The 18356-nt window shown below is 45.3% G+C and overlaps 1 protein-coding gene across 1 annotated transcript in view; it reads right to left on the bottom strand.

The window, feature by feature from the left end:
• R3HDM4 (R3H domain containing 4) overlaps positions 1 to 18356 on the bottom strand; it is a 236759-nt gene that overhangs the window by 85441 nt on the left and 132962 nt on the right. The window contains exon 5 of the mRNA XM_086946720.1: positions 15301 to 15386. Coding sequence (XP_086802846.1) covers positions 15301 to 15386 — 86 coding nt within the window. The remainder of the gene's footprint in view (positions 1 to 15300; positions 15387 to 18356) is intronic.

The following is an 18356-nucleotide window of genomic DNA, read 5'->3' as shown; positions in this document are numbered from 1 at the left end:
GCTGATCTCAGGCCAAAAGGGAGCACTGCGTACTGATAATGACGAGCCGCCACTTGAAACCTGAGAAATTTGCGATGTTTTCTGGATACCTGAATATGAAAATACGCGTCCTTTAGATCGATGGAGCACATCCAATCCCCTTGGTGTAATTGAGGAAAGATCTGGTGAAGAGCCAGCATTCGGAATCTCTCCTTCCGAATGAATTTGTTCAGTCGCCTCAAATCCAGAATGGGTCTGAACTCTGTGACTGGACCTTTTTTCTGCACCAGAAAGAATCGAGAGTACAGGCCTTGACCTCTCTGCTGGAAAGGGACTGGTTCTATGGCCTTCTTCTTCAGGAGAACGTTCGCCTCCTGTTGCAAGCGCTTTATATTCCATTGCACCATCTTTAGAGGGCGCATGCCGGTGGGTGCCTTCTTGAACCTCAAAAGGTACCCGTTCTGAACGACATCCAACACCCATCTGTCCTTCGTGATCTGTTTCCACTCGTCCAGATAACGCACAATACTTCCTCCAACCGGAGTGGGACACGGTTGTAGAGGAAGCATCCGTTCATTGTTTCTGAGGCTGCTTGGCAGCTGATGACTGCTGCCTATTTCCATTGCCTCTGCCTCGTCCAGGCCGCCTTTGCTGGAATTGCGATCTTTGTTGATTCTGGCCTTGATTTTGCGAAGACCAATTCGTTTGTTGACTCCTTTGCTGAAAAGATCTCTTGTCATAGGGACGAAAAGTACCCCGACGTTTAAATTCTCTTTTCTTCTCAAGGCCTACGGCCTTAAGAGTGTCCAATTCCACCTTCATCTTAGACATCTCGTCATCTGCATGGGATCCAAACAGAGTTGATCCATTAAAAGGTAAATTGACCATTTTCCTCTGTGCCTCCGGCTTCAGTCCCGTAAGGCGAAGCCAGGCTGTACGTCTTGCGCAAACACCGTGTGCATAGCCATGAGCCGACAAGTCCGCAGCATCAGCCGCCGCGCTAATGCTCTGGTTAGCCACCAAACCACCTTCCTCCACTATTTCCAGGAAGTCCTTCTGATCCTCTTTAGGGAGTTTATCTGCAAAACGAGCCACTGAGTCCCAGAGCAGACGGTCATAGCGGCCCAATAGAGCAGACGCACTGGCCACTCGCATGACCGATCCTGAGGTATTGCACATCCTTCGCCCCAGGGAATCCATACTCTTACTGTCCTTTTCAGGTGGAGCAGAAGAGGTAGATGCTGCCGAATGCGCCTTTCTGACTGCCGCTACAATCAGGGAGTCTGGTGGTGGGTCAGACCGCAAAAACATTGGGTCTTCCTCTGGAGCCTTGTATTTTTTCGCAATCCTAGAAGGACCTGAGCCCGCCGTGGCCGGAGTTAGAAATGTCCTCATTGCTGGTTCAATCAATCCGGGCACTAACGGTAGGAGAGGCCTGCCAGTCGTCTTGTGATGTAAGGTTTCGAAGATGACTGAGGTTGCTATCTGGGGAACTGCCATTTTGATGCTGAATTTACTCGCTCCACGACATAACACATCATTAAATGTGCTTAGATCGTCTACTGGAGACACCCTGGAAGGAGGAGTAGAAGATATAGTCGGAGAATAGTCCCTATACGAAGATCTTGACGAGGACGAAGATGATGTAGAAGATGGAGTAGGAGTTCTACGTCTTCTTTGAGGAGTTGCCGATCGTTGCCTCCTACGCTCCCTTGAACGAGATTTCTCTCTCACTAAGGATCTTGAGCGTGATCTTCTATGCAGTTCCTTCCGAGGGACTGGAGTTCTCTCCCCCATTATCGGACGCATCTTCCAGTGCCTTAAACTTTCCAACCACCTCGGTGACAAGTTAATAGGCCGCTCTGTATGCTCAGGTGAAGCTTCAGGTGACACCTGCACAATATTCAGCTCTGCGGAGGACTTCGAAGCCCTCGACGCTGCACTGTGTTCAGAGACCAATGAACCAGACGGGGTCCGCTGTCTGGGCACCAACTGTCTGTCATCTGGCACCTGCCCTGAGGACGAGCCCGAATGAGCTACCACAGAAGAGTCCTGGTGCACTATCCCTTGCCCCGCTGCAGATCCGTTGTCTTGTTGATCATGCGGGGAACCTTCCACTCCAGGTTCGGGACTTATTTCTGACCTCGATAAAGACCTAATTGAGGTCCGAGAGGCTGGTCTTGATAGTCTCGACTCCGACCTATGCACAGGTGGGGGAGACCTAGACACTCCATGCTTCGAGCCCGAAGCATGCTTCGACGTCGACTTACGTCGCGATGGAGACCTTGACCTTCTCCTTTTAGGTCTCGACGTCGAATCCCTCGACGTCATCTCTCTCGACGTCGATCTTTTCCTCGACGACGTATGTCTCCCTCTCGACCCTTTATCCTTCGACGTCGAACCTTTTTCCTTCGACGGCGAACCTTTTTCCTTCGACGTCGACACTCGATCCTTCGACGTCGGACATCTCCTGTCCCTCGACGTCGACCTCATATGATCCTTCGACGCCGAGCGTTGCACTCCCGACGTCGTCCTCACTGCAATCGACACCAATTGCCTCGACGTCGACAAGGATTTCGTCGATGGAGCTCTCTTCGACGTCGACGGTGATCTTCTCGACGTCGAGCCCACCTTTTTTGACGGTGACGCTCCCTGGAGTCGATGCTTCTTAGTTCTACCTTCAGGAGACGCTGATCTTCGACGTTTGGGCTGAGAAGAAGGCCTGGCAGATGATAATAGGCCTTTAGAACTCTTCTCACCACGGTTTTCTCTCTCCAGAAGGCCCAGCAACCTCATTTTCTCTCTTTCCTTTAAAGTTCTATTTGAAAGATTGAGGCAGTGATAACACTCTTCCACCTTATGAGAAGCTGGAAGACACACCACACAAACAGAGTGTGGGTCAGTTTTCGACATCTTCTTCCCACAGGAAGGACATTTGTAAAATAAAGGTGGCATTCTGACTAAAAAACACCAACAGCTTAGTCAGGAAAGGGTAACAACCCACCACCAAAGATATATTTTGTCAAGAAAAGGCAAGAAAAACCAATTTCTGAAAGAAAATACTTCAAAAGAGCAGAGCTCAAGTTCCAGGTTCCTCACAGAACAAGCCGGAAAAAAGAACTGACCTAACTGTCACCTGTGGGGCATGATGGGAACAGAGTTCTCCTGGAAGCCTTAAAGGCAAAGTGTGCAGATTCTTTGGGGCCTTAAAGGCAGGGTGCCAGTCTGATTTTCTGTACACAGACATTTTTTCATATGCAGCTCTTTTAGGCTAATAACTGTTTACTACAGGTTCTTTGATGAAAATAAAAGGTTTTTTCATGGCTTTGAAATGCATTTTAGGCTCATGCCTGTTTATTGCATTTATATACAGCATATTTTCATGCTTCAGAACGTGTAAGGTTTGGTTTGATTAGCCTATGTGTTAAGGTTAGGCTGCATATGTTGGTTATTATACATGTATATGTGTATAATTACTTAGTACTTTGTACTTTTGGTTATATTTACACATATATATGTATATTGTTTATGTGTTCCGGGTCCCCGCTCATGGGCGGAGATAATTCAGTGCTTATGACTATTAATGAGTATCCCCTGGAAGAGAAGTAGGTGCGTCAACTATTTTATGTCAGGGCCCATGATATTCAGTCACACTTAATTGAGGGTTAACATTCAACATCAAAATCGTTGACAGTGAAGGTCAGGCTAAGGAGGTGGATGATACTGAGCTGGTCTTTCCATTCTCTGCAAGTATCTCAAAGAGAAATTACTTCTGTATTTGATCTCTTTCAGATGTTAAATAATGAAGGAAGAGGTTCTGAACATTAGCCCCTAGAGCAACTCCATAAAAGAGAATATCCTTCATCTCTCTACAGGAGACTAAAGAAAGCAAACGTCAACTGACAGAACTACATCACACCCTTGCAGTACAGTACGGCAATCAAGGACACACACACCAGACTCCAACGAAATCCTGCAGCATAAGAGGAACACATCAAAATCTACCTGGGGCACTTATTCTTCCATGTCTCTAACTAGGTCAACATCTGGAGTCTCACCAGTGGACAAGAGACTAACATGGGAACCTTCCGAAGCGGGCATCAAGTTCCAGCAATAATTATTTTTCTTTCAGACACGATCATCACTCAGTTGCATTGGAGACAGTCAACTGCAGACCCCTTCTACATCACTGTATAATTGACCCAGGTTTAACTGTGCTAACAATGGAGATATTTTTAACACAGACCATCTTTAAAGCTGAAACCCCACAGCTGCTCAAAAATTATAGCACACCAAAGCAAGATTTGGAGTTCTAAAAATCAGATCCACCTTCTGATTTAGCACCACACACACAAACATTTACCAATAAATGATCTTGTCAGCATAAGTAAGGAATCAATGTATCGCTTTCTTCAGATGCTTTCCTTTGTTAACTAAACTGTCCTTGACATATGTATCTCCAATAATCAATTTAGGATCTCTGTTCTTTACTTAAAAATACTGCACTGCTCTGGTCTAGTTTACCTTACTTAAAGCTTTTCTCAATTCAAACACTGCATTTTTTGCTCACTATCAAGCTGCAATTCTCAGGCCAAATGGAGGCAGTCGATGGATAGAACAATACAAAAAAAATTAAATCCCGATCTAATTTTCCACTTATAGATGTATTGTTGTACAGAGAGGACAATCAAACAAATGTGGCTAGAATCCAATCCAAGATGAATTTCAGGACGATTTTAATCCTGACTCAGAAGGTCTTTCAATCAGCAGACAAAAGTGTCTCCATCTGTGCAGTGCTTCATTTTTAAAATAATAAGTGGAGGCGACCACAGATTGCTCAAGGAGCTCACCACCATGGTAACACATATTGGGGTTTGCTGAATACGAAGCCAGCCTACTCTTGATTGCACCTCATGCTTTTTCTTGCACCACTCTACTCTTCCTGTCTTCATCTCCCTCTTGCAGGGTCATTTTCAAGCTTGCATATCCCTGTGTCATTTTTTTTCTTTCTTACCCTGCTACTTTCTCCGGGTCAAAAGTCTGTCGGTGCTGGTCTCTAAAAAGGAGTATCACATGCAATCAAAGGCACTATTTCAGCACCGAGTCGGAGTCTTAACGCTACTGGCCTTTTCTGCTTTATTGATAACCATCAACCATATCATCTTTATGAAGGGAATAACCAATCGGGTTGCCAATTTAGTAGCTTCTTTTTTCTTTATTTGTTATTGTGCAATTGGTGGTGCCACAAGGTCTTCCATATGACCAATTGTGTTCATTCTCTGTATGTCCTTTTGCCAATATCAATTGACAGACAGATGGAAGACCACTGACCTCTTCCTCATTAAAGCTTACAGACAATTAAAGGAGTTCAGGACTGGGTTAAAACTAACATCCTTAAAAATACCAACTATTCACTTTAAAAGTGGTTTGTCATTTCAGCTAAACATCTGCCCAGAAACGTCCACGGTCAGACATTTGTTAGCATATAGCCATATAACTGCATGTATTGGCTGGCTGCTATACGCTTTCCTCTGTATTCTGCAGTATTTCTCAACCGCTGTACGTTTTTCTCTGTATTCATTTGTTAGCATATAGCCCTATATCTGCAGTATTGCCCAGCCACTATACGCTTTTCTCTGTATTAATCTGTTAGCATATAGCCACTATGACGGCAGTATTGCCCAGCCGCTATACGCTTTCCTCTGTATTAATTTGTTAGCATATAGCCCTATATCTACAGTATTGCCCAGCCGCTATACGTTTTCCTCTATTAATTTGTTAGCATATAGCCCTATTTCTGCAGTATTGCCCAGCCGCTATACGCTTTCCTCTGCATTCATTTGTTAGCATATATCCCTATACCTGCAGTATTGCCCAGCCGCTGTACGTTTTCCTTTGTATTCATTTGTTAGCATAGAGCCCTATTTCTGCAGTATTGCCCAGCCGCTATACGCTTTCCTCTGCATTCATTTGTTAGCATATAGCCCTATATCTGCAGTATTGCCCAGCCGCTATACGTTTTCCTTTGTATTCATTTGTTAGCATATAGCCCTATATCTGCAGTATTGCCCAGCCGCTATATGCTTTCCTCTGTATTAATTTGTTAGCATATAGCCCTATATCTGCAGTATTGCCCAGCCGCTATACGCTTTCCTCTATTAATTTGTTAGCATATAGCCACTATGACTGCAGTATTGCCCAGCCGCTATATGCTTTCCTCTTTATTCATTTGTTAGCATATATCCCTATATCTGCAGTATTGCCCAGCCGCTATACGTTTCCTTTGTATTCATTGGTTAGCATATATTCCTATATCTACAGTATTGCCCAGCCGCTATACGTTTTCCTCTGTATTCATTTGTTAGCATATAGCCCTATATCTGCAGTATTGCCCAGCCGCTATACGCTTTCCTCTTTATTCATTTGTTAGCATAGAGCCCTATATCTGCAGTATTGCCCAGCCGCTATACGTTTTCCTTTGTATTCATTGGTTAGCATATAGCCCTATATCTACAGTATTGCCCAGCCGCTGTACGTTTTCCTCTGTATTCATTTGTTAGCATATATTCCTATATCTACAGTATTGCCCAGCCGCTATACGTTTTCCTCTGTATTCATTTGTTAGCATATATCCCTATACCTGCAGTATTGCCCAGCCGCTATACATTTTCCTTTGTATTCATTGGTTAGCATATAGCCCTATATCTGCAGTATTGCCCAGCCGCTATACGTTTTCCTTTGTATTCATTGGTTAGCATATAGCCCTATATCTGCAGTATTGCCCAGCCGCTATACGTTTTCCTTTGTATTCATTGGTTAGCATATAGCCCTATATCTGCAGTATTGCCCAGCCGCTATACGTTTTCCTCTGCATTCATTTGTTAGCATATATCCCTATACCTGCAGTATTGCCCAGCCGCTATACGTTTTCCTCTGTATTCATTTGTTAGCATATATCCCTATATCTGCAGTATTGCCCAGCCGCTATACGTTTTCCTCTGTATTCATTTGTTAGCATAGAGCCCTATATCTGCAGTATTGCCCAGCCGCTATATGCTTTCCTCTGTATTAATTTGTTAGCATATAGCCCTATATCTGCAGTATTGCCCAGCTGCTATACATTTTCCTTTGTATTCATTGGTTAGCATATAGCCCTATATCTACAGTATTGCCCAGCCGCTATACGTTTCCTTTGTATTCATTGGTTAGCATATAGCCCTATATCTGCAGTATTGCCCAGCTGCTATACGTTTTCCTTTGTATTCATTGGTTAGCATATAGCCCTATATCTGCAGTATTGCCCAGCCGCTATACGTTTTCCTTTGTATTCATTGGTTAGCATATAGCCCTATATTTACAGTATTGCCCAGCCGCTATACGTTTTCCTTTGTATTCATTGGTTAGCATATAGCCCTATTTCTGCAGTATTGCCCAGCCGCTATACGTTTTCCTCTGCATTCATTTGTTAGCATATAGCCCTATATCTACAGTATTGCCCAGCCGCTATACGTTTCCTTTGTATTCATTGGTTAGCATATAGCCCTATATCTGCAGTATTGCCCAGCTGCTATACGTTTTCCTTTGTATTCATTGGTTAGCATATAGCCCTATATCTGCAGTATTGCCCAGCCGCTATACGTTTTCCTTTGTATTCATTGGTTAGCATATAGCCCTATATTTACAGTATTGCCCAGCCGCTATACGTTTTCCTTTGTATTCATTGGTTAGCATATAGCCCTATATTTACAGTATTGCCCAGCCGCTATACGTTTTCCTTTGTATTCATTGGTTAGCATATAGCCCTATTTCTGCAGTATTGCCCAGCCGCTATACGTTTTCCTCTGCATTCATTTGTTAGCATATATCCCTATATCTGCAGTATTGCCCAGCTGCTATACATTTTCCTCTGCATTCATTTGTTAGCATAGAGCCCTATATCTACAGTATTGCCCAGCCGCTATACGCTTTCCTCTGTATTCATTTGTTAGCATAGAGCCCTATATCTACAGTATTGCCCAGCCGCTATACGCTTTCCTCTGTATTAATTTGTTAGCATATAGCCCTATATCTACAGTATTGCCCAGCCGCTATACGTTTTCCTTTGTATTCATTGGTTAGCATAGAGCCACTACGACTGCAGGACTGAGTGGCCGCTAAAAGCTCTCCTCTGTATTCTCCTCTTGCCGCTTAGATGCGGACAAGCACATTCTACACAGCGCTCATCACATCAAAGCTGCATTCTTCCTTAGAAAATCTGAAGAAGCACCCTCACATGCTTCCTCGGAAGGGCTCCGATTCAGAGAACATAAGCAGGATCAACTTTGCACATAAGGAATATGCTACTTACCAGTATGCATCTGGTCTTGGCATGTAGGGTTGCTGACATTCATATTTGTGCATAGATCGCAGCCTAGTGTTGGGTCCGGATGATTGCACATTGTTGTCCTGGAAGAGTCTTCGAAGTATCACGAGATAGGTGGCTCCTCTCATGGGCTACAGTGCGCATGGGCATCCTCTCCATCCTTAGATTGTTTTTCGCCATTGTGGCAGAGATGGAGTGTTGTACAGTAAAAGATGTCCATGCAAGAAAGTGAGAGTTAGAATGAATGCTACAGCTGCGACAGGCACCGGGGAGGAGGGTAGGCAATATGAATGTCAGCAGCCCTACATGCCAAGAACAGATGCATACTGGTAGGTAGCATATTCCGTTCGAGGCATGTGGGCTGCTGAATTCATATCTGTGCAAAGAATGTATAGCAGTCTCTCCCTTAGCAGTGGCTACCTGTGCCAGCTGCAGCAGTCTGAAATAGAGTCTTTAGAACAGCCTGTCCTACAGCAGCTTGCTGCTTGGAATGTACATCTACACAATAGTGTTTTGTGAAAGTATGTATAGTGGTCCATGTGGCTGCTTTACAGATTTCTTCTAGAGGAATGTTTCCTAGGAAAGCCATGGATGCCCCCATTTTGCGTGTAGAATGCGCTCTTGGGGGAACTGTTAAAGTGCGTTTTGCCTTAGGATAACATATTTGAATGCACTTAACTATGGGGTTTCCTTTGTGTTGTGGTGAAAAAGCAACTAACAACTGTTTTGTCTTCCTGAAATCTTTTGTCCTGTCTATGTAGTATAGGAGAGCCCTCTTAACATCTAGTGTGTGTAGAGCCCTTTCAGGAACTGACTGTGGATTTGGGAAGAACACAGGAAGTTCTATTGTTTGATTGATGTGGAAGTGGGATACCACTTTTGGCATAAATTTTGGGTTTGTCCTAAGCACGACCCTATTTGCGTGAATTTGGAAGAATGGTTCTTGAATAGTTAGGGCTTGCAGCTCGCTAACTCTTCTAAGCGAAGTAATCGCTACGAGAAAAGCCACCTTCCATGTTAAAAATTGTATTTCACACGAGTGTAAAGGTTCAAAAGGTGGTCCCATTAGTCTGGTTAAAACAACGTTTAGGTTCCACACAGGTGAAGGTGGGTGTCTTGGGGGGGGGGGGGATCACTCGTTTGAGCCCCTCCATGAATGCTTTAATTGCAGGCACTCTGAATAGCGAAAGGTGCTGCCTGTTCTGAAGGTAAGCTGCTATGGCAGCTAAGTGCATCCTTATGGAGGTATAGGCTAGATTGCAGGGGTGAAGGTGCAAAAGATAGCATATGATATTTTGAGTTGATGCGTCTAGTGGGTTTATGTCATTGTTGTTACAGTAAATGACAAAACGTTTCCACTTTGCCCCATAGCATGCTCTTGTGGTAGGTCTTCTTGCCTCTTTGATAATGTTCATGAAGTCAGGAGATAAGTTTAGGTAGCTAAACTCTATGACTTCAGGAGCCAGATTTCAAGGTTCAGCTGCTGCGGATCTGGGTGCTGAATGTCTCCATGGCTTTGCGTTAAGAGACTGGGTGTTAGTTTTAGTCTTTGATGAGGCACCACGGAAAGTTCTAGGAACGTGGTGTACCACTGTTGCCTCGCCCATGTTGGAGCAACTAGGATTAGCGTCATGGAGTGCTGGCGCAGTTTGCGTGCCACTAGCGGTATCAACATTGCTGGTGGAAAAGCGTAGGCAAATTTGCCTGACCAGTTCATCCATATCGCATTGCCCTGAGACTGCGGGTGTGGGAACTTTGCGGCGAAGTACCGGCATTTTGCATTTTCTTTTGTGGCGAACAGGTCTATCTCTGGTTGTCCCCACTGTTGGAAGAATGGCTGAAGTACTGTGGGATGAATCTCCCACTCGTGCATCTGTTGGCTGTGTCTGCTGAGCAGATCCGCTATTTGATTGTCCTTGCCTGGGAGGTGTTCTGCCATGAGAAAAATGTTTCTTTGAATGGCCCACTTCCACATTCTCTGAGCTAGATGTGACAGCTGTGGAGAGTGTGTTCCTCCCTGTTTCTGTATGTAGTACATCGCAGTCATGTTGTCCGTCCGGATCAACACGGTCTTGTTGCAGAGATGCACTTTGAAAGCTTTCATTGCCATAAATATTGCCATCAGCTCCAGTAGGTTGATGTGCATTTTCTTTTGCCGCATGGTCCATAAGCCTGTACTGTGTGGTGGAGGACATGGGCTCCCCACCCTATCAGGGATGCATCCGTGGTTAAGACTATTTGTGGTACAGGCTCTTGGAACAGTCGTCCCTTGCAAAGGTTTTGTGGATTTCAGGAATGCAGAGAGTTGTATGCACGACTGGTCACCAACACTAGGTCGCTTAATTGTCCTTGAGCCTGGTTCCACTGACGTGCTAGGCACTCCTGCAGCGGACGCATGTGTAGTCTTGCGTGAGGGACTATGAAGATGCACGAGGCCAGCATGCCAATTTGTTGCATAAACACTCGGGCTGGAAGCGAGTGTTGGGGCCTGAACCTTTGGATTAGCGTCTGAATGCTGTTTATACGGACAGAATTGGGTTGTGCCTTCCCTGCCAGAGTGTCTATAGTCGCTCCCAGGTATTGTTGTACGTGGGCCGGCTGAAGATGGGACTTTAGATAGTTCAGCAAGAAACCTAAACTGTGCAAGAGGTGAATAGTGCGTGACATGTGGCTGGCACATTGCTGGGCTGACTGTGCATGTATTAGCCAGTCGTCGAGATATGGATGGACATGAATATGCTGTCTTCTCAGATGTGCAGCTACTGTTGCCAGGCACTTGGTGAAAACTCTTGGGGCTGTTGTTACCCAAAAAGGAAGGACTTTGAATTGGTAGTGCTGATTTTGTATTGTAAACCGGAGATATTTCCTGTGTGCTGGGTGTACTGGTATATGGAAATATGCGTCTTTGAGGTCTAGTGTTGCGAGAAAGTCTCCTTGACGCAACAGTGGTAGCACTTGCTGTAGAGTGAGCATGTGGAAATGCTCTGATAAAATGTATTGGTTTAGGGGTCTGAGGTCCAAAATTGGTCTGAGAGACCCGTCCTTTTTGGGGATTAGAAAGTACAGTGAGTACACCCCTGTACCCTGGTGTTCCAAGGGTACTAGTTATATGGCCCCTTTTTGTAGCATGCTGATGACTTCCTGCTGCAATAAGTGTAGGTGTTCTGCGGACATAGGACGGTGTCTTGGGGGAATGTTGGGCGGTGTGGAGGTTAATTCTAGGCAATGGCCATGCTGGATAATTTGCCTCACCCACTTGTCTGTGGTGATGTTTTCCCAGACTTGCAGGAACTGCTGTAATCTTCCCCCAAACGGTGTTACATGGTCTGGGGGTAGTGACGAAAAGTCACTGTTTGGTATTAGTAGAGGATCTGGTGGTGTTATTCCCTCGTCCTCTACTCTTACTGTTATTTCCACGGTATCCACCTCTACTGTTTTTGTTATAGCTGTTTTGCGTGTTCCCCTGGTTGTAGGAGGTTTGCTGTGCTGAGCCTGCTCTTGCAGCTCCTCTGTTGCCAGAGCGACGAAAGGAGCCCCCTATCTATTGTTGTGACTGCAAGGCTCCCAAAGACTTGGCTGTCTCGGTATCTTTTTTCATCCTGTCTAATATTGTGTCCACATTAGGGCCAAACAAATAGTCAGGGTTCACAGGTTGATTGAGTAAAGTGCTCTGAACCTCATTTTTAAACCCAGATATGCGGAGCCACCCATGTCGTCTAAGCATGACACTGGTATTGATAGCCCTGGCTGCTGTGTCTGCCGCATCTAGCGCACACTTAATGGAGGCGTTAGATATGAGCTTTCCCTCTTGTATTAGGTATTCTGCCTGTTCCTTATAAAGGTCAGGGAGATGCTGGAAAATCTGCTCTAGTGTGTCGTAATGGGCCCTGTCATACCTGGTTAACAGGGCTTGTGTGCTTGAGATTCTCCATATGTTAGCTGCTTGAGCAGCTACCCTTTTGCCCGAGGCCTCCAGAATCTTAGACTCCATGTCTGGAGGTGGAGCCTCGCCAGTAGTTTGCGAATTTGCACGTTTGCGTGCATTGGATACTACCAAAGAGTCTAAAGGTAGCTGTCCCTTAATGTAGGTAGAGTCCACTGGTGCTGGCCTATATTTCTTTTCTATCCTGGTGTTAATGACTTGTGCCCTGGTTGGTTCCTTGAATATGTCCACTGCGTGTTTAAGCACACCCTTTAACATTGGCAATGTTTTCACTGATCTTTCAGAGGTGTTGAAAGTATCAAAAAGGAAGTCTTTCTCAATGGGGTCTGCATGCATTTCCACGTGGTGGTTGTATGCTGCTCTTTCTAGCAATGCATTGAAAGCAGCTGTGTCCTCTGTAGGTGAAGTTTTTACAGAGTATGCAGTATTGTCTTCCATGGGCTGAGAGTCTACAGGATCTACAGGGTCAGACCATTGTTGAGTTTGGTTGTCCTGGTCATTGTTCACAGGATAATTATAAAGCTCATTATCCGCAACTTCGAGCCGCAACAAGAATTCCACTCTTAAGGAAACAGACAGCAGCTTCTAGCGCGGGGACACACCAGCAGGTGTAACCAAGCGCTTTATAAAATCTATAATAATAATAATAATAATTCCACTTCTTTATCTGTGTGTGTGGGGGAATATGTATAAGTCTCTTGCACATGTGGTCTGATTGGCTCAAAAAGAGTTGGAGATGTAGAAGAGTCTCTTTTTTTCTTTAATGGTATTTTATAGGTTTCAGAGTAAATGTCTGGTCGGATTTTCCTTTTTAACAGGGTAACTTTGCCAGTATCGGGGTCGACGTACAGTTTTGATTGTTCTTCTGTCGAGGGCTCTTGCTCTTCATGTGCTTGAGCTCTTTTCCCCGTGTTTGGCTTTTTAGTTTGCGTCGGGTCGATTTCCAATGTTGGTTCGACCTGTTTCTGCCTCATGTGCGGTGGAAGTCCAAACTTTATCGGCCCGAGGGACTTTTGTGTCCCCACAGTCTTTTTCGGCTGGATGAACTTCTTCGGTGCCGAAATTGTGCTCGATCCGACAGTTTTCTTTGGTTCGACAACCACTTTTTGTTTTTGTATCGTCTTCGAAGCCTGCTGCTTCGGAGCGATGATTTGTTGCCTCGGATCGACGGACCCCTTTGCCTCGATTCTTCCTTTCGGGTCGAGTGTCTTTGTTTGCACCGTCTTTGGCTTGTCGACGTTTCGCTTCGGTTCGACAACCATCTTCTGTGGGAGTCCTTTGTTTATGTTGCCTGGCGTCGACATCGATCTTGTCGGTTCGACGGCCTTCAGCTTAGGCATGTCTCTGGGTGTGCTGGCTCTCGGCTCGACAACCCTCATATGCGACGCAGCCGGGTCGACGGCCATTTTGTTTTTGTTCGGCGCTGATGGATCCGCACCGCTCGGTCCGAAGACTGTAAAGTCTATCAGTTTCGGCTTCTGTTTTGCTTCCTTCACTTTTTGTTGTGATATTACCAAGGAATGGTAATGTTGCAGTGATGGCTCTTTTTTTATATTCTTAGCCGGGCAGAATTGCGGGGCTATAGAATTGATGTTAGGGTCTTGGCTAAGGCCTTCTGGCGATGCCTCGACCTGAGCCTCTGGAAGCGTATCAGTAACATTACTGGGCTCCGTACTCACGGTTGGCCCCGTGTCCTCGCCGGAGTCGTCCTCAACGGCTCCTATGCCTGGATCGTCATCCCCTACCTCGACGATGTCGTCTTCGTCGTAGACGTAGTAGCTGGAGTCATGTTCCGACCCCTGCTCCGACTGTTGGTCTGAGTCCTCAGCTTCGACGATTTCTTCGTCATCTTTAAAGATGTTCTCCGGCTCAGGCGCTGGCTTCTGCATCGTCTGTCTCGCTGCTCTTCGAAGCCGAAGTGTTTTCTTCGATCGAAACTGCATACAAGCTAAGCAGTCAGCTTCATTGTGTTCCGGAGATAAACACTTGTTACACACAGGGTGTTTATCTATGTGTGGAAATTTTGAGTTACAGTTGGGGCATCTTTTGAATGGACTTCGTTCCATCGACGATAGGCCTTTTGGTGTCGAAAAGGCCACGCGGCCCGATTCGACGTTTCAAGTAGAAACTACAGAAAGAAAGTTGTTGGTACCGATCGCAATAACAATACCGACGCCCCCGAAGGCCTTTTGGAAAAGTTGTTTATCGATTCCGAACTCCGAGTTGGAAATCACATCCGAACCCAATGGCGGAAAAAAACAATCTAAGGATGGAGAGGATGCCCATGCGCACTGGAGTCCATGGGAGGAGCCACCTATCTCGTGATTCTTCAAAGACTCTTCCAGGACAACAATGTGCAATCATCCGGACCCAACGCTAGGCGGCGATCTATGCACAGATATGAATTCAGCAGCCCACATGCCTCAAACCTTTCAATTTGATCCCTATTTCCTACCAGATGGGTCTGCCAAGATACCTCAATCATAGGAAATTCATTATAAAATATCTTACCATGATCTCTGCATAAGATCAAGGAGCGATACTAGTTCAGAAAGACAACAATACAGGGTTGTCTTAAAGGTAAATCTGCTGCCATATTTTACACCAAGTACACCATGGACATCTTTATTATCTTAAGCTCTTGTAAACCCGTATGCCCTATTCACCTCTCTTTTTTTCCCTAATGACTGGTCTTGCCCACCGTACCTCATCACATAGGGTCAAATCCTGGCCTCTGCTTTACCAGTACAATTGCTGCCTTTTCACAATCACAATTTGTAACTATTCTACGACCTCTTCTAAATGAATACTTTCTTGAATATTCGTTGTTCTGTGCTCTAGAATTCATGCTGTTGGCTTCCCCCAGCAGGTCGTTTATCTGGCATTAGAGATCACATGTCCTTTTTCTATCGTACCAGACATCACTCACACTCCCTAACCTACTCCAATGTTTAATGTGGGAGATGGCAGCATCTCACTCACATCAACCACTGCACTTCTCCTGAACGCAACTCACCATTGGTATCTGTCGGCGTCTCAGTGCTGAGCGCATGCGGCGGCTGATACGCTGAAAACACTCTTCGGGTGTGAAAGCAGGATGCTCTGGAAAAGAAGAAGCGGCTCGTCAATGGGCTGGATTTATCCATAAAAATCCCGGCTACCCTCATTCGAGGGAGCATATCAATACCGTGGCTAGAAAGACACAAGAACCTGTAGCGAGACTATAGCTGGTGCACTGTTGGATCTGGTTTGGTTATATGCCAAATTACTTACATTTTCAACTGCAAATGTAAAAAAAAAAATACAAAAGCAATGAAGAGAATATCAATTTGAAGAGCAAGGTACCCTAGATTACTGCAGAGAGCACATATTCTTCTCTATTATCAAATAACTGACTGTAGTTCAATTTGCAGCATTAGTAGTCACTAAGTATCACTTATATACACTGTCATCCCTAGAGAGGAGCAATGAAAAGGCAATAGAAATTATCACTGGCATTACCCCAAAAGTAAGGATCCAGTTAAAATGATAGTTACTTCTAATGACGTTTACAGGTACCGCACCTGAAATCCTCTCCCAAGCTACCACCCTAGAAGGTTTCATTTCTGCAGGTTGAGCTCCACTTTATTTTGATTCATACCAGAGAAGGCTAGGCAGATAAACTTGCCTAAGGGTGTTTGGTTGCACTTTTGCAATACTCAAGTGAGTCACTAACAAAGTTTAGGAAGTACCTACAGAACTGAATCTGAAAGGTGTACATACAGGGGCAGGAACCAAGGAGAATGCGTGGGCCTAAACAAACAATACACACAGTACTGATGTGAACCCTCTCCACAGATACCAAAGATGCAGCCCTGAAGAAAAAGCTACTTACCTTTGGTAACGCCCTTTCTGGTGGATACTCTTTCCAACCGTACCATATGGAAATTTCCCTAGGTGTCAGACTTGATAAGAAAAAATGGTAGCAGTACTCCTGTGCACAGTAGGTGAAGTCGTGTGGCTCCGGACAGATGTTGTTCCACTCTGGATGCAACCAGCAAGTCTGCATATAAGCAACACCCAGGCACGCACAAGTCAGTTGCATTTGAAGGCTCGTTTGCACCCTCAGACACAGAGCCCTTCTGCAAATTGGCTTCACCAATGTGCAGACCTTTTTAGCTGAAAAAGACTATTCTACAGAAAGGGGAGGTGGGAGGGCAATAAGGTGCCTTCGGTTAGATAGAGTATCCACCAGAAAGGGAGTTACTGAAGCGATGTAACTTTTTCTTCTTGTGATTCTTCTAACTGCAGATTTCTCACACTGTATATAAGATACAAAAGCAGTACCTCCCCAGGTGGATGGTCGGTGGAATGGCTCTACACAAAAGGCAAAATGCCCATCCCTATGGACTTGACAGTTAAGGAAGTAGTGCTTCATGAATGTGTGCACTGAGGTCAAAGTAGCAGCCTAACAGATTTTCAGAAAGGGTACTCCGCTTGCCAACACAGCATCAGCAGCCTTACCTCTAGTGGAATAAGCCTGTAACCCTGCGAAGGGGCGGCTTTATACCTCAATCCGAGCAGATTTGACTGCCCAGTCAGAGGTAGTTTTTAGGGCTCGCGACCGATCAATGAGCGCAAGCGCATTGAGCGGAGCGAGAATTCATGTCCTCGAAATCCTTGTCAAACCAAGGGCTTCTTGGTGCGGTTTTCATTAAGTTCACGTGAATCACGTGACCAAACAAGCACGCGCATTCACGGCTGCACAGCACATCAAAGGGCTTCGCCCAGCGTGCGCTCTGCGGCTTCTCCTCCCCTAATTGAATCATGGCCGGTCGCAGGCCAGCCGTACTTTCAGTTTCCCGGCTGGCCGCTCTTAACGCTTGTTTTTCATTCTTGTCCTCGCACTCTCCCCGCATTAGCCTCTTGTCTTTTTAAGCTCTGTTCAGAGTTTGCTAAGTAAAATATATTTAAACAAATAAAATCATGGCATCTATAACAATTGAAAACACTGCATTCCATGTACAGTTCTGAGACACCATAAGATGTGTGTTTGCGTTTCCTCCATTATTTGATCTGAAATGTCCCTTCCGCAGGCTCCACATCAACCCGGCAACCACCCAAGTGTTTATTTAAATGGGTTTCATGGACTAGAGCTTGGCAGGGCTCCGCATAGGGCCGGCCCTTCAGCCCTTGAGCACATATTTAATTTTAAGCATGTAAACCTACGCTCTGTACTGTACCAACAAAGATCGCGCCGGCGTCGTACTCACAGCGCCTCCATCTTCTTGTGTTGCTCGGGAAAGCTATAACACTTCACCGGCTATAATTAAAATGATGGAGCCCCATGCAGGGCCGCATTTAGTTTTTTTGCTTGAATGGGAGGCGGGGCGCTTCTCTCAGGGCATATGTTTGCATAATGGTTTTAGCAGAGTCGTGCATGCCGCTTCTACAGGTAATCACCACCAAAATCATTCATTCCAAGAACAGCAGCAGACTGGTACTTACGGAGCCGATAACATTTCTGCTTGGACATCTTCACACAATTAGTTGGCTAATTAAGGGGGCAAGCAGAGTATCCGCAGTGCCCTACAGTGCCACTCACAGCCCGTCCCCTCGGGCTCGGGCGTCACTCGCCTCCATTGGGCGTGCACATATCCCAGAGAGCGAGTGAGGGAATGTGTGAGTGAGAGTGAGTGTGTGTGTGATCCAACCGACTAAATGCAGATATTGTAAAGTCACGACCTGAGAATTAAAAATATCTTCATTATTGACAGTCTACAGTAATGTTGTTTTTATCATCCAATTGCTAAGGAAACCTCTATTTATGTTCCAGATATGATTCGAAGTTAACCATTAAGGAGCGAACCATACATAAAAAAGATATGAACCAACACGAACCACGCCCAAAAGATCGATGTATATACTAAACTAACCTATACCTGTTTTCTTGAAGCAGAAGCACGTATGACCTGCTCGAGTACACACACACAACCTTGCTGCTTTGTGCACAAGTAGCTACGAGTGTTGTGTAGAATATGTTATAGAACACACACAATCGTGTCGCTTATTGCACAAGTACACGAGTGTTGT

The sequence above is a fragment of the Lissotriton vulgaris genome, chromosome 12 (genome assembly GCF_964263255.1).
Source record: "Lissotriton vulgaris chromosome 12, aLisVul1.2, whole genome shotgun sequence".
Classification (NCBI taxonomy): Eukaryota; Metazoa; Chordata; class Amphibia; order Caudata; family Salamandridae; genus Lissotriton; species Lissotriton vulgaris.
The sequence above is the reverse complement of the archived record's forward strand: the minus strand, read 5'-3'. Positions and strand labels throughout refer to the sequence as shown.